This window comes from Stegodyphus dumicola, chromosome 4 (assembly GCF_044657685.1).
Source record: "Stegodyphus dumicola isolate Sdum_Otavi_A_Nest chromosome 4, ASM4465768v1".
Lineage (NCBI taxonomy): Eukaryota > Metazoa > Arthropoda > Arachnida > Araneae > Eresidae > Stegodyphus > Stegodyphus dumicola.
Genome location: NC_140771.1, coordinates 220,456,597 through 220,476,109, shown reverse-complemented (window position 1 = coordinate 220,476,109; position 19,513 = coordinate 220,456,597). Strand labels below are relative to the sequence as shown.

General features: G+C 35.4%; 1 protein-coding gene across 1 annotated transcript in view; it reads left to right on the top strand.

Annotated features, from left to right (window-relative positions):
- LOC118181948 (cytochrome P450 4V2-like) overlaps positions 1–5,852 on the top strand; it is a 68,119-nt gene extending 62,267 nt beyond the window's left edge. Inside the window, exon 11 of the mRNA XM_035351193.2 lies at positions 5,514–5,852. Within this exon, the coding sequence (XP_035207084.1) occupies positions 5,514–5,683 (170 nt within the window). The 3' untranslated portion in view covers positions 5,684–5,852. The remainder of the gene's footprint in view (positions 1–5,513) is intronic.
- Positions 5,853–19,513: the final 13,661 nt, after the last annotated feature.

The window sequence follows — 19,513 nt, the reverse complement described above, 5'->3', positions numbered from 1 at the left end:
AATGAATGCGACGTATAATGCTTCTTAAGATCAACACAAACATGAATTACAACAAAAAATTGCACTCTTGGCAGAGAAATGAGAAACAATATATCACAGTTTTTCGAGAAAAAATGTGATGGTAACATTACAAAAATAGGTTGTAATAAGGAATAAGTTCACCTCTAAGCTAAAATGCATCGGCGGCAGCGCCGTTCCATGCAGTCAATTAAGTTGTCAGTAAATGCAATGGGAAGCAACGACCATACACGGATTAATCCTTGTTTAAGATCCTCTAACACCTTGGAGGAAGATTTAAAGCAATAGTCTGTCTTCCAAGGTAGTTCTAAAAGTGCTCTATTGGATTCAGGTCTGGAGATTGAACTGGCTATTCCACCCGCTCCATACCATGACCCTCAAGATATTCTTCATCAACCCGAGCTCGATGCAGTCGCGTGTTGTTGTTCCTCAGAAGAAATACAGGACCAATAGTAGTGGCATATGGGCAGATATATTGATCAAAGATCTCGTCTCGATATCTCACACCGGTTAAAGTTTTTTCATGGAACACATGCAGGTTAGTTTGGCCACCGAGAGAGATTCCAGCTCAAATCATTATTCCACAATCTCTGTAACTGTGTCATTTCACAATTGGGATTTGTTGTATCTCGTGCGTTTTTCCCTCCAAATCAGCTGACGACCTGAATTACTCCCCCATGTGAACCCAGACACTTCTGTGAAGAGAAGAGAAGCACATTGTTGAGTGGTCCAGAGGATGTGTTTTCCTGCCTAACATAAACGGGCAGCTCTGTGTCCTCAGGGCAAGAGGACACGAACAACTGGTCTTCTAACATACAGGCGTCTGCGCACTGTAGTAGCTGAGGTTCTTGTTCCTGTAACCACTAAAGGATCTGACATGAGCTCAGGAACAGTAATGTCGCTTCTCTTTTGGGCCGAAAGAGCTAAATAAAGGTCTCCCGCAGGTGTTGTAACTCTTGGCTTGCTTAGAACATGTCTTCTAGAAACAGAATCCTCGGATTCAAACTGATTCCATAGTCGTTGGACTTCACTGCAAGAGACATTGAGGCATTTAGGAGCATCAGCTTGTGACATCTCCACTTCCATCCATCCGATCTCCCGCTACCTCAACAAATCGAGCAAGCGACTTCTCCTGGACATGGATAGACTCTCCTGGATAGAGTGAACGAAATTGCTAATAACAACTAAATAGCAACACTCGTGGGCAAAACTTACACGTTTTGCATTTTTTCTCCAAGATATACTGTTTTTAAATATTTTGTGGTTGTTGCACCGAGAAATGACTGAAAAAAACAGAAAAATGTATGCCAACACTTAACGTTGCATTTGGAGTTCTAAAAATATACTGCTATGATGTTTAAAATTTTTGTAATTTTGTGTTTGGATTGCATGTGGCGTAAGTGCGAAGAAAATAATATTTAATAATAAAGCTAAGAAAGCAAAAAGAAATGGGTTAGCAGAAGTGAGTGGCAATGGTAGCGTAGTAGACTGCGAGCTCAACAAAAACGTAAAAATCATTAACAAATCCTTTTGGGAGCTCCTTAAAATCTGAACCTTTCAGATAATTTTTTGTCTTTTTTTTACTTCTATTAACTTCTAAGCAAGAAGGATATATTTGGAATTTTTCTATTGCATCATAATTATTAGAAGTAATTATCTCGTCAATATACGTGTAGGTGTCTGCAAAACGTTTTAATCTTGTTTGGTCAAGAGATTGTTAAAATTGAAATTCTGTAGTAAACAAGTAGTTGTTAAACAATGTGCATTTGAGGTAAATATTCCATTTTTCTATTGAAATTATTAAAAGCATTTCTGGAAATAAGTTTGGAATTGCAGCACACTACTGTAAATTTCTTATAAGGGCACGCAGATTCGCAAAATCATAATAGTTAATTTCTAGCTCTTTAATAGTAGAACTTAACTCTACTATTAAAGAAGAACAACCAGCCCATACTGTGATGCTACTCCTTCTGAATGCGTTACGTTTGAATAATGTTCTGAGCCTGATTCCATTTGCCTTTTTCTTTCCAGATTTTTACACGTTTATCATCTGATTTCAGATCAAAGTTGGAAACCGTCGTGGATAGGACGTTGTACTAATTTGAGAGAATCCAATTGACGACGCTACTTTAATTTTGCCCTTCTGGATTGGGCGGTTAGTGGAACACAGATATTTGGCGTGCAGTCACTTCATGTGAAGCCGTCCGCGCACAGTACTGGCAAATTCTGCCTTATCAAGTGACAGTGCAAATTGGATGAAATAGCTGTTGAGGTCACTTGTCGATTCTGCTTGGATATTAGAGCAATACACCGATCTTCTGAAGCTGTGGTAACCACTGCTCGACCGGGCACAGGTCTCTGGTCAACCGTTTGACTTGTTCAAAATTGCTTCCATGTCGAGTAACTACTGAATGATCGATGCCAAAGAAAAATCTTTGACTAACTGTGTTGTTTCAATGCTTTCGAGCTCATGCAGTGCTCACCATCTGCCATTCGTTTTCTTTTAGCCATAGAAACACAGATGGGATCAAAACGTGTCCTACGAGGAAACTTAGAAACACTTTGCATCAAAGTTTAAAGGAACCTCCTAAAATCCATCAGAATACTGGCGTCTTCAATAACAGTCAATCATAACTGGCTCTAATATACAATATTTACAAGTTTTCGTCTGCATCCGCAATGATATTTAGTCACTCATATTTAACTATGCCTTCGAAAATTGCTAATTAGCATTGCCTGCTTAACTTTTGGAAGCCAGTATATACTGTGCCTCTATTTTATTAGGTGTATTATTTATTGCATTCCTCTTATATAGTTATATTATGCAGCTTTCATGCTAATATTTAAGTTTTTATTATTATATCTGAGAGAAATGCTTATGTAGATTTTCAAATTTTCTCTTGTAGTGTTTTTGACGAAAACGAAGCAGGCAGATAAAACGGAACTGAGCGATTAATATCCTATTAACAATAATAGTCTACTTGGATAATTTAATTTCTTAATTTATCAAATCTCTTTCATTTAAAATTTTAAGTATTATTACTAGGAAAACATCCAAAAAGATCTTCTAAATTATGTAGTAAAATATTAAGGAAATGTTTGCATTTCACAATAAGTTAAAGCATGATAAAGCTTAGAGTAATGATGATTTATTTCCACTTCAAAAACAGTAAAAATTAAAGAAAAATAGCTAAAATATATGTAATATGTGAAACATAACGTTTATGAATTTTTCAAAATAGCTATGACCTATTTCTAACTGCAGCAGCAAAAGCAAGAGTTAAGTCCACATAGAGTTTATTATCATATATGAATATCCTAATTTGCTGTGACTTAGGATTTGGGTTCAGGCGCGATGCGATGCCGACGCTTTCTTGGGTACCCGCGATGATTTTGCTATCCCAGTATAACATGACATTTAAAGATTTTCGAACACATGTGAGTTCATAATTCTCTTGTGGTTCGGCGAAGTCCATAGAAAATATGGAGGAAGGAATAAAATCATGTTAAGGTAGAATATAGAGTCCAACGTCATAGTCCATCAAGCGATGTTTGTGAACACGAAAAATACTCATCTCTAATCATCTATTGCTGCAACAAGTCCAAATCAGGCAGAAGACACTGTGAGGCGTTGAGTAATGTGCGAATCAACAGATAAGCAGGTTTACAAACATATGCCAGTTTTAGTCTATCATTATAATAGCAGTAAAGAAGAGAAAGCATATATAGGAAGGAACATAAGAGGTATAACAAGGTAACTATATAAAATAAGGTCAGTTTGAATGCCTAGCAGACATCAGACTACATAGAATTTCTGACAGTAGTATTCCAGAGTGGTTATTTGATTTACAGCCTTTGTCTAAAAACGTCCTTTTTGGGACAAATAGGCTGCTTTAGTTACCATGATTATTCGTCTTAATAAATTGCTATGTTTCTACAAGGTTTATTTCGCAAATCGAAAAGGACTTCAGTTCGCATCATAAGTCAAGATCCCTTCCTCCCTCCTAGACACGTAGATTATTATCTGAAATGATTATTTAACGATGGAAATGTGAGTTATCTGCTCTGTTCCATCCCGTTTTATACAAACAAAGACGTGTCAGTACATGCAGTACAAGGACCTCGTACCTTTCAGTTCCTGTCATAAAAAACTTCCACGCAACTACACATGAGCAAGCACGAAGGATGAAAATGCAATCGTACCCTCGCCGGGATTCTAACTATGCATCTTCAAACTGCTAGCTGAACGGGCTAGTTATTAACACCACGGTAGCACACATTGGATAATGAGATATTTTCTTACATTCTACTTCACTCAAAGGGCATCTGGGAAGGGGCACGAGACCCAGTCGACCAACTCTTATTAGTGATAAATTATCGGCCCCCATATTTTAGTTCGGACGTCATTATAGAACGTATTTTTGATATTTACAAGACAGGAAAAGTTGCAAGCCGACTATGCATTCGCTGTAATTCTAACCGCGGACCTTTTGTTTGCTAGCAAGTACCCTTACTCCTCGCTAGAAGAAATGAAAGAATATGATAACTCCTTACAAGATATCGAAACCAATAAATAATGATTATTTCTGATAATGTTGAAATAAAGATGAGACTCGAGAGGATACTCTATTGATCTTGAATCTATCAAAATCGAATCGAAAACAGCTTTTGCTCTATCACTTTAATCTAGATTACAATGCGCTGTGGCAATATGCAATATCCGCAATGGAGCTCCTGCCTTCGCTAAGGTTCTTTAGCGTCTGCAACTGAAAACGCGGACTTCAGGTGCAATTCAGTCCGAATTTCTGTACCGGAAAGTTTCTTAACTGCTGAGTTTCTCAAACTCGTAATTGATTTCGGATATTTTCTACTTAATGAGACTCAGAGATTTAACTTTCACTGTGCTATCTGATCGATGCTAACTTTTCTGAGCACATGATATGATTTGCTGTTTCTTTCATATACTTACACAAAGTAACAGCTGCGCATATCTTCATATATAAATGATGAGGTTCTTAAAGTAATACTTCTTGCCTTTGGACGCGCAAGGCCTTTGTGATAAACTACGTGTGTTCTAATATCTAAAATTATAAGATTGCTTATAATTATAGATATAAGAAAGATATATAAGAAAACATATATAAGAAAACAGATATAAATATAATTATAGATATAAGAAACAGATATAAGAAAACAGATATAAATATAATTATAGATATAAGAAAACAGAAATTTAATCTTTGAACGCGTACATTAATACATATGAACGCATTCATCTTAATCTTTGAACGCGTCCATTTCTGTTATCTACTTACTTTGTAGTACTTTTAATTATTAAGTTCTCCCAACTTAAGAGTTCCCTTTTTTTTCAAAACAGAAGTAATGCAAAACTGTTTCAGAAGAAAACATTTACTTAATGAAACTTGCTAAAATTTGCTGATATTGAAAAACTATTTCATGTTTAATATGTCAAAGTGTATCTTTTCATTATGCAGGACAAAGATTTGCTTTCATGGAAGAAAAAACAATCCTGGCTCATATTCTGCGAAAGTTCCAGCTTATTTCTTCAGAACCAATGGATAAAATTCATACTATGGCTGGTATTATTCTACGGAATTATCAACCCCTGGAAATGCGGCTAATACCACGAAGCAAATGTTTATAGTTCATTACAAACGAAAGTATTAATGTGCTGGCTTGACCTTAGAAAATGTTTCAAGATTTCATGTAATATCTATAATAATCATCTGAAGTAACATTTTAGCTTTAAAAGGTGAAAATATATTTCTTTTTTATCATATGTATTTTAATAAATATAACTCTTATTTTCAGAATTTAAGTGATTTTTTAACAGATTAATATATTTAATCTAAACATTTGATTTAATAGTTATTAATTTCTTTCCGGAATTTAATCAATTTAAATCAAGTTAGTATACATATATATGTGTGTGTGTGTGTGTGCGTGTAAATTTATATATATATTGTCTATCAGATTACAAATAGATTATTTGAAATGCTATTTGCAATTATTCTTGTATGAATATATTTTCTGCACGCAAAGGTTAATATTACCCTAGTAATAACATTAAATATACGCCATTTCTTTTGTTGAGAAAAATAGAACTATGATCTCTGCAATATATATTTTTCTTTTCCATTACAGCGTAAAGTACCTCCTAACGAATGTAGGAAATTCCTACGCATGTTTTACGATCATTCTAATATACGTATAAATGATAACAATAAAAAATATAGTCTTAATCTGCACCGATATGTATGAAAAACTATTCAAAGTAATATGATATTTAATTATGTTTACTTTTCTATTATGCCCCTATTGACATAATCAAATAATAAAAATTTTATGGCAAAAATGGAAAAGTATAATTATTTATCAAAGTAGAAATAATCATGACTATATTTTTTAAACAACTTCTCTTTAGATTTTGGGTGTATAAGACAATATTATCTGAAACAATCTAAACTAACTGTTTTATACATAAAATGAAATGATATTGGGTTGTATGAAAAATCACGACGCATTTTTTTATGCGTTCTAAAAGTCCGTTATTTATATAAAGAAAATGAGCAGATAATAGTATATTGCTCGTTTTGTTGGATAACTGTTTGCTTTCTTTTAATGAGCTTCGTAATTCCTCATTCGCAAAAAAAACCTAGGTTTAATAGAGAAAAGCTATACATGGTGCTAATTTACGACCTGATTATGAATTGAATGTTACATCACTAAAGAAAGTTTGAAGAGCGTGAAACAAGTGAAAGTGTGAGGGCATAATATCAGATGAGTATGATACGTGTGGCAACACGTTTTATCGAAACTCCAATAATTTCCACGCTCGACGAAAGTTAAAGCGAATACTAATAATAAAATAACTTAAAATAATTACATCGGATATGTAAAAAAAATAAGAATTTTTATATTTCCGTTAATAAACAATACCTGTCTACACTACTTCATTGACCAGGTCGAAATGCGCAGGTCCTACGCAGTTATAGTCCTACTCTATTAGAAGAGACCTATCTGAAATACCAATGAAGTAGAGTTCCCTTCCTTCTAGAGAAGACAAGTGAAGGTGAAGGAAAGTGTTTAATTGTTTATACACTGCCTTAAAAAATTAAGAGAGTTTTCCTTCTGTGTATTGTGCCGTCACGTTGCTCCACTTGTCTGGCTATGAAAAGGAAACAATACCCAATATTAGACTTACGTCATATATCACATCACAATCTAAAGGCGGAAAAATCAAGATTATGAGTAATATGATCGAACTTAAGCAAGCGATAAATTAGGCTTTTCTTATATGTCAGACTTCTCGGAATATAATAGTAATCCTCTAAAGAGGGAAAAAATAGTTAATGCTAACATATGAGGTAAAAAAATACATCGCTCTATAGATTACAATAGTAAATCACTTGCATCACGGTGGAAAGAAGGTACTCAACGGAAATGGATTGGCTAACGTTGGCAGTAATTTAATACAATTAGTTTCTTTTCGTTTCAAGTGGAAAATGTTTGGCAGTCACGTCTAAATTTTTTTTCCAGTGGCAGATTGTGAACAGTTACAGTGTAACACAGTCCATTAATCTATACAAGGCCAGATGTGGTGGTCTCTTTATTATGGAGGCACCTAATAGGTAGGCCACCATTGCCTCCTATGAAGGGACGGACAGTTACAGCCATGCCTTCTCCGGGATTCGAACCCCGGCCCTTCGGCATCGCAGCCAGGCTTCCCTAACCACTATACCGTCTGTGCGGCCGGTATAGTGAAAAATACACTGGTGTGCAAAAATTAAGGACGAGACGGTTTTTTCAATATAACTTTGTGCAAAAGCTTTCCAAATCAACACATTTAATACCGTAAGATCCCCAATACGTAAGGACATGAGTAATGTAAGCAACACTTACTAAAAGAGAAATCAGAGGGATAAAAAGAAGCTTTATTGAAAAAGTAGCATGGAGCGCAATGCGACTGAAGGCCGAAACATCCCTGTGATGGGTGTCCAGCAAGAAACATCCGGTCTTTAATAGGGGATATGATCTCCCCTGACTGCTAGGCAGGTTTCACAGCGTCTGCCCATGCTGAGAATGAGGGTGTCAATGAGTTGTTGAGACATTGCTGCCCATTCGTCTTGCAGCGCCAATCGAAGCTCTGGAAATGTTACTGGTGGTAAGGTACGAGCTGCCAAGCGTCTGCCTAGAAAATCCCATACATGCTCGATGGGATTGAGATCCGGAGATCGTGCAGGCCAATTCATACGTTCAATATCCTCACTCTCTAAGAGCTGTTCGGCAGCTACTGTGCGATGACATGGTGCATTGTCGTCCATGAAAAGGAACTGCGGACCCATAGCGCCTCTAAAAAGACGCACATATGGAAGAAGAATCTCGTTACAATAACGGGTCCCGTTGACTGAACCTGCGTCGAAGATGTGAAGGTCTGTACGACTACCAAGCATGATGCCTCCCCAAACGAGAACACCGCCACCTCCATACCTGTCCCTTTCCATGATGTTCGAGGGATGATTGCGGCTTCCCCGCTCTCTCCAGATGAGTATGCGATGAGAATCGCTACTCAGACTGAATCTGCTCTCATCTGTAAAGAGTACTCGTCCCCATTCATTGTCTCTCCAATTCCGGTGTTCCCGGCACCACAGAGAACGCCTTCTCCGATGGGCAGGCGTTAGAGGTACACACTGTACAGGGCGTCGTGCAAACAGACCATCACTGTGCATTCTTCTGGCCACGGTAAAACGCGATATCGGTCGTCCAGTCGCCTGTGTCGTGTGTCTAGTGATTTCTCCCGCTGTCTGCCGCCTGTTTCTTCTGGCCTGTAAGGCAATATACCGGTCATCTGCGGGTGTGGTTACTCGTGGATGACCACTACTAAACCCCCGGATAGCTGTTCCTGTAGTTTGAAATTGTCTCCAAAGTCGTGAAACGATGCTGTGAGCAATTCCGAACTCTGCAGCCATACTTGTCACACTGCGGCCAACTTCCCAATGATTCTACTTCGGGTAAAAGCATCCAGATGCCGTCTAACAGATTGTTTATTCGCCATTTCTCGCTGAGGCAGCAACTCGGTGTGATTTTAACTGCTATACGGCGTGCAATCTCTTTGCCAGAAATACTGATCTTACACGAACAACATGCTTTATACTACTCAGACACTCCCCCATTACGTCTAACTGCATATCTGCGCATGTGCTACCGTACATCACCTTACTTAATCTCCTGATTGGTCTTTCTGCCTGCTCTGCCTCTTCGTTCAGCTGATATGCTAATTTTTCGACTTCGTCCTTAATTTTTGCACACCAGTGTAGTTTTCAAGGTTTTTTTACCCTTAGGTACAATTTCTTCCACTATATGAATACCGCTAAGTACGACTTGAAATGGTGCCTTACTCTACCTCTGTCTTTCTTACCCTCAGATTTCAAAAACCTTATACCTGTTCTATATTTTGCTGTCCAGACGGGAAACTGGTTAGTGATTTTAACTGCCTTACCAAAGAGTTCAGGTTCTAATGCTGGAGAAGGCATTGGTGTAAATTGTACGTCCCTTCGCAGGAGGCAACGCTGACCTACTTATTAAATGCCTCCATAATAAAAGAGATAACTTCTTCCGACCTTTGTAGTAGCCAACACTTACAAACGGCTAGAACACATCATTGTAAAAAAAATGTATACGGGCTCTAGATTGTGAATACACAAAATTGAATTTGTGACTCACTTTGAAGATTTCAAAACCGGCTTTTTGGTTCCCTTTTGTTGTATAGGTTGCATAGAAATAAACTGATCGTTTTTTTTAAAAATTTTCTTCGATTAACATTAGCCTTTAACAAAGTCCTGGCTTACCCATCGAGCACTGTAACAGCAGAGGTTTCGTTAGTTTCCCGGCAAATACCAATAAAAATCCATTGAAGGGGCAGAACGCTGCCAACGTTATTTATTCTTCTCAAAGACAAAGCTTTTATAAATGATGATTATTATGATTAAGCTTTCTTCAAATTACTTTTTTTTATTTTCAAGACTGCATCTGGTCGGTGCGTATTTTTAAAGCATCGCCCAGCAACACGTTAAATCCGAAATATAACTATAATGTTAACACTTAAAAACTCATATTGCAAATTAGTTTTTTAAATACACAAAACAACTAATTTGCAATATGAAGAATATGAGGAATACAGAAAGAAGAAGTTATAGTAAAGTCTTAAATCACAAAAACTGTGTAATTAAAATAAAATACCATCCATTTTTTCCCACCGGAATTAAAATAATTCGAAAAGAAGGTCCTAATGGTCTTGAAAGAGAATTTTAAATTCTAAGATCTGAGCAGCATGAGTCAGCCCTTACAGTACTCCACAAAATCCTTAAATTTAATTCATAAATACATAATAATACTCCACTAAATTCTTAAATTTAAATTCACATTCTACGAAACTTCATTTAAACATTTTCATAATTTTTAGATCCACACTTTTATCTCCAGTTTTAGATCCGCACTTTCACACACTTTTATCTCTAGTCTCCTTCCAGGAATCTGGAAGGAAAATAGTTTAGACATAGAAAAAAATACGCTAAATAAATTTTCATGGACAAGCATAAACTTTCAAAATTTAGGCTTTCTCTCAAAACCTTTTGAGAGAAAAACCTTTGTTTTCACCCTTTGTTTTCACGTTGCTCTCCAGCATTATGATGGGTGAACAAGTTAGTAAAAAAGCGATATTTTCAAAACTACCTACTAATTACCTTGAACTACTACCTTGAACACACTAGACATCTTGTAAAGACCTTATTTTATTCTAACCAATTATTTTTAGTTCTACTTTCCTTTTCCTCCTGATTTCAGTTTCCTACAGAATGTAAATTTTTAAATGACGTAGTATGCTAATCTAAATGTGTTTCAGAAGCAGTATTTAAGCTGCGTTTTAAGAGTTTGAAAGGAGGAATAGCGGAGTTAGTTCCAAGTTTATGCTGAGTGTTTGAAATTAGCTCTCTAGTCGGTGTTAGACATCTTTTTTAATTTATACTGATATTTCTAGGCTCGGCTTTGCTGTATGCAGCCGATTTAGCGTTAGTTAAGCTAAAGAGCCAGTCGTTAGATATTCAGATTTTTTTAGTGATTTGTTACATTTTTATTTTTATTTTCTTCATTCTTTTTTTATTTTTTTTTATTTTAGCCACAAGCGATGATGAATTGTGAGCATCGAGTGCGTGCAACTGTTTATTTTAGTTCAAATAAAAAAAGGTTATTTAAAAACCTTTTTTCGCAGTATTTATTCTACAAAGACATAACGAGTATTCGCTACTTCCTCTTCTACGTAGAGTCTACATTGTATGATTCCAAAAAAGAACACATAGGCTCTACAATCTAAGGCACCGCATTAAAAAACCTGTACCTTATGTTCTAGGCTTAAGTTTCACTTATCTTTATAAATGTTGGCTTGAGACCCTAAATTTTAAATAATCTCATTTATATTATTCAGTTTTTACTTTAAATCAATTCATTATCGTCTTCTAGGTGATTATATGATTCACTTCATTATATGAACTAATAATATGGTAAGAGCCGCCCAGTCGGTATAGTGGTCAGGGAAGCTGACTGCGATGCCGAAGGGCCTGGTTCGAATCCCGGAGAAGGCATGGTTGTAACTGTCCGTCCCCTTCAAAAGCCCACGTATTAGGTGCCTCCATAATAAAGAGACCACCACATCCGGCCTTGTATAGATTAATGGAGTGGGTTACGTTTGTAATTGTTCATAATCTGCGATTGGAAAAAAATATGGTAAGAAGGTGGGAATTCCAATGTAAAGGAAGAAACAACTCGTTGAAAAGAAACGTTATACGTTGGGATGTTGAAAATGTGACTTGTTATTGACTTCAAACAAAATCTATTACAAGACACAATCAATGTGCAATTCATCAAATAAACAGTTCATAATGGCAGACATAATGGCATCAAACAAACAGGCAGAAAGACAGTTCACAATGGGCACATTTTACAAAAGCAATAGCCTCACACTTTGCGCACACATTATTTGTCAATGAATCGAAGCAGCAATCCAGGTTCGTCATCCAAGTATCTTCCCTTATAAAAAGCACACTTAATCAAGTTTTTAAAACGAGCAACGCTGAACTTATATAATAAAAATGACTTCAGGACCATAAAACTATTGCGATGCCAAATGTGCTCCTGTGCCTCGGAAATGATTGTGCCCGTTATGTGACGAACAAAAGATTCGTAGTGTCTTGAAAAAATGAATATCTAGAGGCTGGACCTTTCCCGTAAATCCTTCAGGTACCAGTTCGTTTTGTAGGTTTTTACCATCAGGTACTTTGAAAGCAGATGATGCATGAATATGCAAGAAATACAGATGCTATTACGGAAATAATGTCCATCTATACGCACTTGTGAGTTCTATATCTCCTGAATGCTCGTCCCTCTGCCGCTATGACTTCACAGTTTTTCTACTTGTGATAAAAACTCACAGAAAATAAATGGATTTCCGGAAAACCAGTATCAAAGGAGAGAAGGGGTTTACTTGTTAGCTTTAAAAAGGAAGACGGGTCCTGTTGATGTCCTGTGCCAGATGTCCGGTGTCGACGTGAAGACATCAAACCAGAAGAAATATTTCATTCACTAAATTCACAAACATTTATTTGAAGACGATCACGAACGAGAATCATACATATCTTCTCAGACGAATATATAACATTTCTAAAACATGCACAAAATCATATTATTCAATGAACAAGTTTCTAATATTTTTCTAGTATACTTTCTTTACAGTGCATCTCAAAAATAACAATAAAAATAAAACTCTCTTGCTCTCGATAGACATTACTCACGCGGCTCTTAAAAACAAACCATCGTTCTAAAATTCTTTGAATTAACCGAAAAAGAAATTCAGTCTATAGCCAGTAAAACTTAAATGAAATATAGTTAAAACTACGAGATTATGTCCTCGCTCACATATTAGATGGGAAAATTTAAAGATGTAGTTTCTAAAAATAAGTGTGTTGGGGAAGGCGATGTAAACAAGGTCAGTTTTATATTGGAATAAAAATAATATTTTGAGGGTCAAATAAAAATGTTGGTTTAAAAAAATTAAAGCTAATAATTATTAAAAAATAACTGTGGGGTCTGTATCAGCTTAAAAATATTATAATAATATAGTACAGTTGGATATGTTCATACAGTTATTGGCGAAACGTTCTGTCGGGTAGAGACATTTAATGAGAGACCACTGCGATAGATTGAAATAAAAATTATGATTTTTTAAACTATTTCTCTAGCTTTATTGCTTTGTTTCACCCTGTGCAGAATATTAAACAGACTACGGTATCTTTTTTTTGTAGCAATGTTTGGATTAAGGTTGATTAGGAAATGAAAAGTTTCCGAATCGTTTAACTGAATCTAGTCGTTAATCGTTTGAATGGTACGCTCCAAACTGTTTGGACATCTTCGTGAAACTGTATTCAGAAGTGGAAAAGATCTTTTCTTTTGGTTACATTTCAACACATTCTAATAATTCGGCTTTTTTGAATCAGAAATAATTAAAAATTATCTTGGTAGTAAATTTCAGATGTCGTTTCCATTCGACATACAAGCCCTATTAGAGGAAGCAATGAAGAATGAATCATCCCCAAACATCAGATTAAATATTTTACATGCGATTTATTCAACAATTTGTAATTCTGGGTGAACGACGAATCTTCGTGTTATTTAATTATCTGCCTCAGGCTAAGCGTTTTTTGAGAGGAAACAATTGAAGAATGAAATCGATTTAATTATAAACTTTAAATATAAAACCTTTGCTGGTAAGGTAGATGCATATAATTTGATTTGCATTTGTCTATTCTGCTTTCCAGTATCTCTAAATTCCAAGTAGCTGTTCACTCACAGAGCATAATTTGAAAGAACTTAAACTAACAAAAATTAACCCTGTAGAAAATACCGGAGAAAGTGGCTATTTAAACCGACAGCAATTACTGTGTAACCAGAAAAGAGTTGTTTGCCAGTACACCTTTCTCTTAAATTTTAAAAATCCCGCAAGCCAGATAGCCAGATAGATATAGAGACTCCCGGAATATGACATCGTTATCCGTCAAAGGAAAGGATCATCACACGGAAACGCGGAATATCCTGTCTAGAATCCCCGCTCAGAAAGCTGCCTATATATTGTTCGGCGGTCAAAGCGAAATACGAGCTGGTTGATTCGGTCGCATGTCAAGTCTACAGCATATTTGTATACTTTTTACTAGTTTGATTAAACTTGATACTTTGTTGTTAATTTTAATTTAGTTAATAAAAATCCAGAAGAACGTTTTAGGAAATAGTTCTAAAGGATTCTCATATGAAACATCAAATTTTTGTGATGAATATAATATAAATTCATTCTTATTCACTGAATATATAGGGAGGACAAGCCTACATTTAAAAGCACTTGATTTTTAAAGTTAACTTTATACACTGATGAATCAAAGGAAAAGTTATATGTGCATAGTGTATAGTGTAAAAATCCATAAGAACGTTTTAGGAAATAGTTCTAAAGGATTCTCATATGAAACATCAAATTTTTGTGATGAATATAATATAAATTCATTCTTATTCACTGAATATATAGGGAGGACAAACCTACATTTAAAAGCACTTGATTTTTAAAGTTAACTTTATACACTGATGAATCAAAGGAAAAGTTATATGTGCATAGTGTATACTGTAAAAATCCAGAAGAACGTTTTAGGAAATAGTTCTAAAGGATTCTCATATGAAACATCAAATTTTTGTGATGAATATAATATAAATTCATTCTTATTCACTGAATATATAGGGAGGACAAGCCTACATTTAAAAGCACTTGATTTTTAAAGTTAACTTTATACACTGATGAATCAAAGGAAAAGTTATATGTGCATAGTGTATAGTGTAAAAATCCATAAGAGCGTTTTAGGAAATAGTTCTAAAGGATTCTCATATGAAACATCAAATTTTTGTGATGAATATAATATAAATTCATTCTTATTCACTGAATATATAGGGAGGACAAACCTACATTTAAAAGCACTTGATTTTTAAAGTTAACTTTATACACTGATGAATCAAAGGAAAAGTTATATGTGCATAGTGTATAGCGTTCATTAATGGAGCAAAGTGTAAATTTGAATTAATAAAAATATTATGCAATAGAACAATTATTTGTAACATTAAGCTATTTACACTAATTAATCAATTAAATCTTTTACCAGTTTCAAAAACTTTATCAAAAACTATAAAATTTTATATTAAAATCTACAAATTATACAACTTTACTTTCGAAAATTAAAATCAGAGAAGTTTAAATTTCCATTGCTCTAGCTTAGAATTATATTTTTTTCTGGCTAGTTTTAATGCTTAAATTTATTTCGTATCAATGCTGTTTAAAATTTGAGCATAGCAAATTCTAAATATCGCCTATTAAAAACTTCAAACGAGTTTATAATAAATATCAGCAATACATAATACTTTCTAAAGAGTCATCCGTAACGGTAGACTTTTAAAATAATATCAAATCGGGAGAGGAAAGAAATCAAAACTTATTCTAACATTTATCAGCTTACAGAATGTGTAGTTTTATGTCAAACAAATGACAGTCATAATTTACCGCTGCAACAAATCGAATTGATTTGCATCTTGGAGAATGATTTCGTTAATTTAGTTTAGTACCTTTCCTTTTGGATAGATGGCGCTGCATGAACGTTAGTAGCAGAATGGTCCCAATGTAACATTTAAAAGTAAATCTAGTACTTTCAAAGTGCTCCACGTGTAGACGAAGCTTAATTTAATATTTCCGATTTTTTGCGTTTTGCTTATATAGCGTTTATATTGTTCTATTAAGGAATAATAATACATAGCCATTTCATCACGAAGGATTTTTTTTTTAGCTATCAATTAATTGCATTCTTTCCATGAAAATTAAAGGATGTATTACTTTTTAAGTCCTATATTGCTAAAAAAATGACTTTTATATAGCAGTTAAACCTAATCTTAATGTCAGTGACAGTGATAATAGTAATAATAAAAGAAAATAAGAAAAAAAAAAGTCCGTAATGTTTCAGATTGTAACGTTTGCCGAAAAGAGCTCTGTTAAAGTTTAAAACGATTTACCAGTAGAGATTTATCATTAGAGATGGCCCAGGTGTAATAGCAAAGCATTTGTAGGGTACTAGATGAATATATATTTAGGCTAACATGAGACTCTTATATATCTTCTGCATATTTAAAGGATGAAAAAGTATGTAATGTAAATTCATAAAAAATACTATTTAATGTTTTTAATTAGAATATTTGCATTTCTTTTTTTTCTTTGTATATTTTATTTTCTCACTGCTTAATTTTATGTTGTGATTTACAATAATCTTGTTACTGGCAACGTGCTTTATTTTACTATTAAATTTGTGTGAATGGCAACAGTTGTTCATGTTTATGTTTCAGTATGATAGCGTTCTTAGCCGCACTGCGCTGCAGGCAATTTTTCTCTAAAATATTTCATCTTTTAGAATAGCAATAAAGTTTATTATACAAAGCTGATGCTTTTTAGTTCAAGTGCCATTGCAAGATATATCACGAATTAATTGTATTTTTATTTAAAATTTATCAGACTTAAACTACGAAAACAATATTCTTACGAACTGCTTTGATTGCTTTTAAACAGTCTAGTCTGCTAATTAATAATAGACAGATAAATTTGAATATATTAGATACATACATAGACTATTTTCATTCATAATTAAGTCAGCTGCGGGATTGAATAACAAACATCCGAAAAATGGCTATTAGTATCGAAACACGATTTTGCGGTGATTCACTTAAATTATTGATTAAATGTCGTCCACTCTAACTGAGTTGTTTCGCTTTTTATATGAGTCTGTTGCCATTCGAAACAACGTAAAAACGATAAACGAGGATGGCATCATCATCGTCGTCGGGAAACATTTTGAAGAACATATAGAAAATATCAAGAAGGTACTTCAGAAATTGATGGAAACCAGTCTAAAGTTATTTCCTGCCAAGTGTAGTCTCGGACACGGATCCAGAAAAAGTGTCGGCAGTTAGACACGCTTTTGAAAATGTCTATGAGCTAAGAAGTTTCCTGCGGCTCTGCACCTATTGTAGGAGCTTCATGAAGGAATATTTTTGTACTGCAAGATACCTTCAGAAACTAAAAGAAAGCAAGCAAAAATTCTAGTGAACATAAAATGCGAGAAGGCATTTAACACACAGAAGAAGGCTCTAACATCTGCGACAAACCTGACAAATCCGCAGTTCGACAAACCATTTATTCTCGACACGGATGTGAGCAGTGAAAGTGCTGGTGATGCTTTGTGCCAGGAAATAAAGGGTCAAAACCGTGTAGTAGCATATTGGAGTGAATGTCTATTTAAAGCAAAGAGGAAATACTGTGTCGCCAAGAAATTATTAGTGTTGCCAAGAAAGTTACTCGACGTAGTTAAAACTGCAAGAACTTTCCACCATTATCTCTAAGGCCAAAAATTTCTGCTTGGCACAGATTATGCATCGTTGACCTGGCTTATAATGTCCAAGAACCCCGAAGGCCAAATAGCCAGATGAATACAGGAACTCCAGGAATATGACAGAACTATCCGTCATCGGGAGGGATCATCAAATGGAAACGCCGATGCCCTGTGTAGAAGACTATGCCCAGGAAGCTGCATATTGTTCCAGGATCGAAGCGAAATACGAGCCGCTTAACCTGGTCGTATGCCAAGTTACAAATTCATCATCGTATGACCCAGATCAGTGGAGTGACGACGAAATCAGGAAAGATCAAATGGAAGACGACGGCATTAAACTCATAACTGAATAGAGTTTTCAGATAGGAAAACTACTTGGTATTTTGATCTATAATTCTACGACAAAACAATATTAGGCCATCTGGGCCTCGCTTTATTCGAAACGACGTCTTGTACTTAAAATCTGAATCGAATGATGGAAAAGCATTTCGATGGCAGCGGATGCTTCTAAGATCCCGGACGTCTTAAAGAACTATATGTGATAGGAGGATGCTTCGGAATAATGAAGACTTTACAGAGAATTCGGGTGTTTATCCATTGGAATAAAGCAAGCGTTGACGTGCAGAAATGGTGTCAATAGTGCGATGCCTATACGGGTCGGAAAGGTCGGAAGAAATGCAGCCGACGTAATATGCAACGTTACAATACAGGTTCGCATTTTCAACGCACCGCCTTTGACATTCTGGGGCTTCTGTCAGCACCTACTAATGGCAAAATAATATATCCGTGTTGTCACTGATTACTTGTAAGGTATTTCTACCGCTTTCCTAGCGTGTCTTCGTGGTGTAGTGGTTCTGCACGCTGGGCCGGTATTCCAGAGCTCCGTGGTTCGATTCCTGGCGAAGGCGTTGCATATTTTTCATCTTGCCTGTTTAAAAAAAAACACCAATGTCTCTACATACTTTACAAAGTGGACTGAAGCGCATGCTAGGTCTAATCATGAATTTTACAGCGTCCCAGAAGTAATGATATAGCATCGAAATTATAGATTTGAGATGTCACTCCAGTTACATTCTAATCAAGGAAGGAATTTTATCTCTTCTGCACTGAAAGAACTCTATAAACTGCACAGACAGAGCTCTAACGACACCTTTACATGTACAGTCAGATTGGAATGATAGACAGGTTTAATCAAACCATCCTGAATGATGATTTCCAGAAACAAACAGGACTGAGCCCAGAAGTTACCTCTTCCTTATTGGCCTATCGCAATGATGTCCACGAGAATTCCGGCTATTCCTCATCTGAGATGCTATCTGGTCATGATTTTCGTCTGCCTTATGATTCGTTGTTTGCCCGCCCTCAAGATGGGCCTTCATTGACTGAGGAATACATTCAGGATCTCCTGGCGCAATTTGAAGGGATGCACAATTTTACATAAGAGCAAATCAGTTTGACGACTCAAAAGGTTAAGACTAAATACGATACGAGAGCCACAGGACATCGATACAACATAGATGACAGGTTGCGGTTATGGAATGCGATTAGACGTAAAAGACTTTCTTCTAAACTACAGGCAACTGGTAGAGTATTTATAATAGTCTTAAACAGGCTGAATGACGTGGTAGTTTGAATTCGTAAGTTATATTCTGAGGCTATAGCTCCTTAAAACAGCCATAACACGTTATCCCGTAGTGTATATATTGTAAATATTATACTAAATCCATGGTCCTAGGTGTACATAATTTTATTAGTTGTATGTTAGGTTCTGAAATTATTATTTTAGTATCCTATTTAGTACTGAGTTGTTGATTTTAATTGCAAGTATTTCTTCCTGTGCAGAGATTAAACTACCCGGAACGTGCAGTGCTTGGGAAAGAGGAAATGTTACGAATTCTGTGTACATATAAATAATTTTGGTAAAATTATATGTAAATTGATTCCTTGCGAATGTGGTTTAATTTACA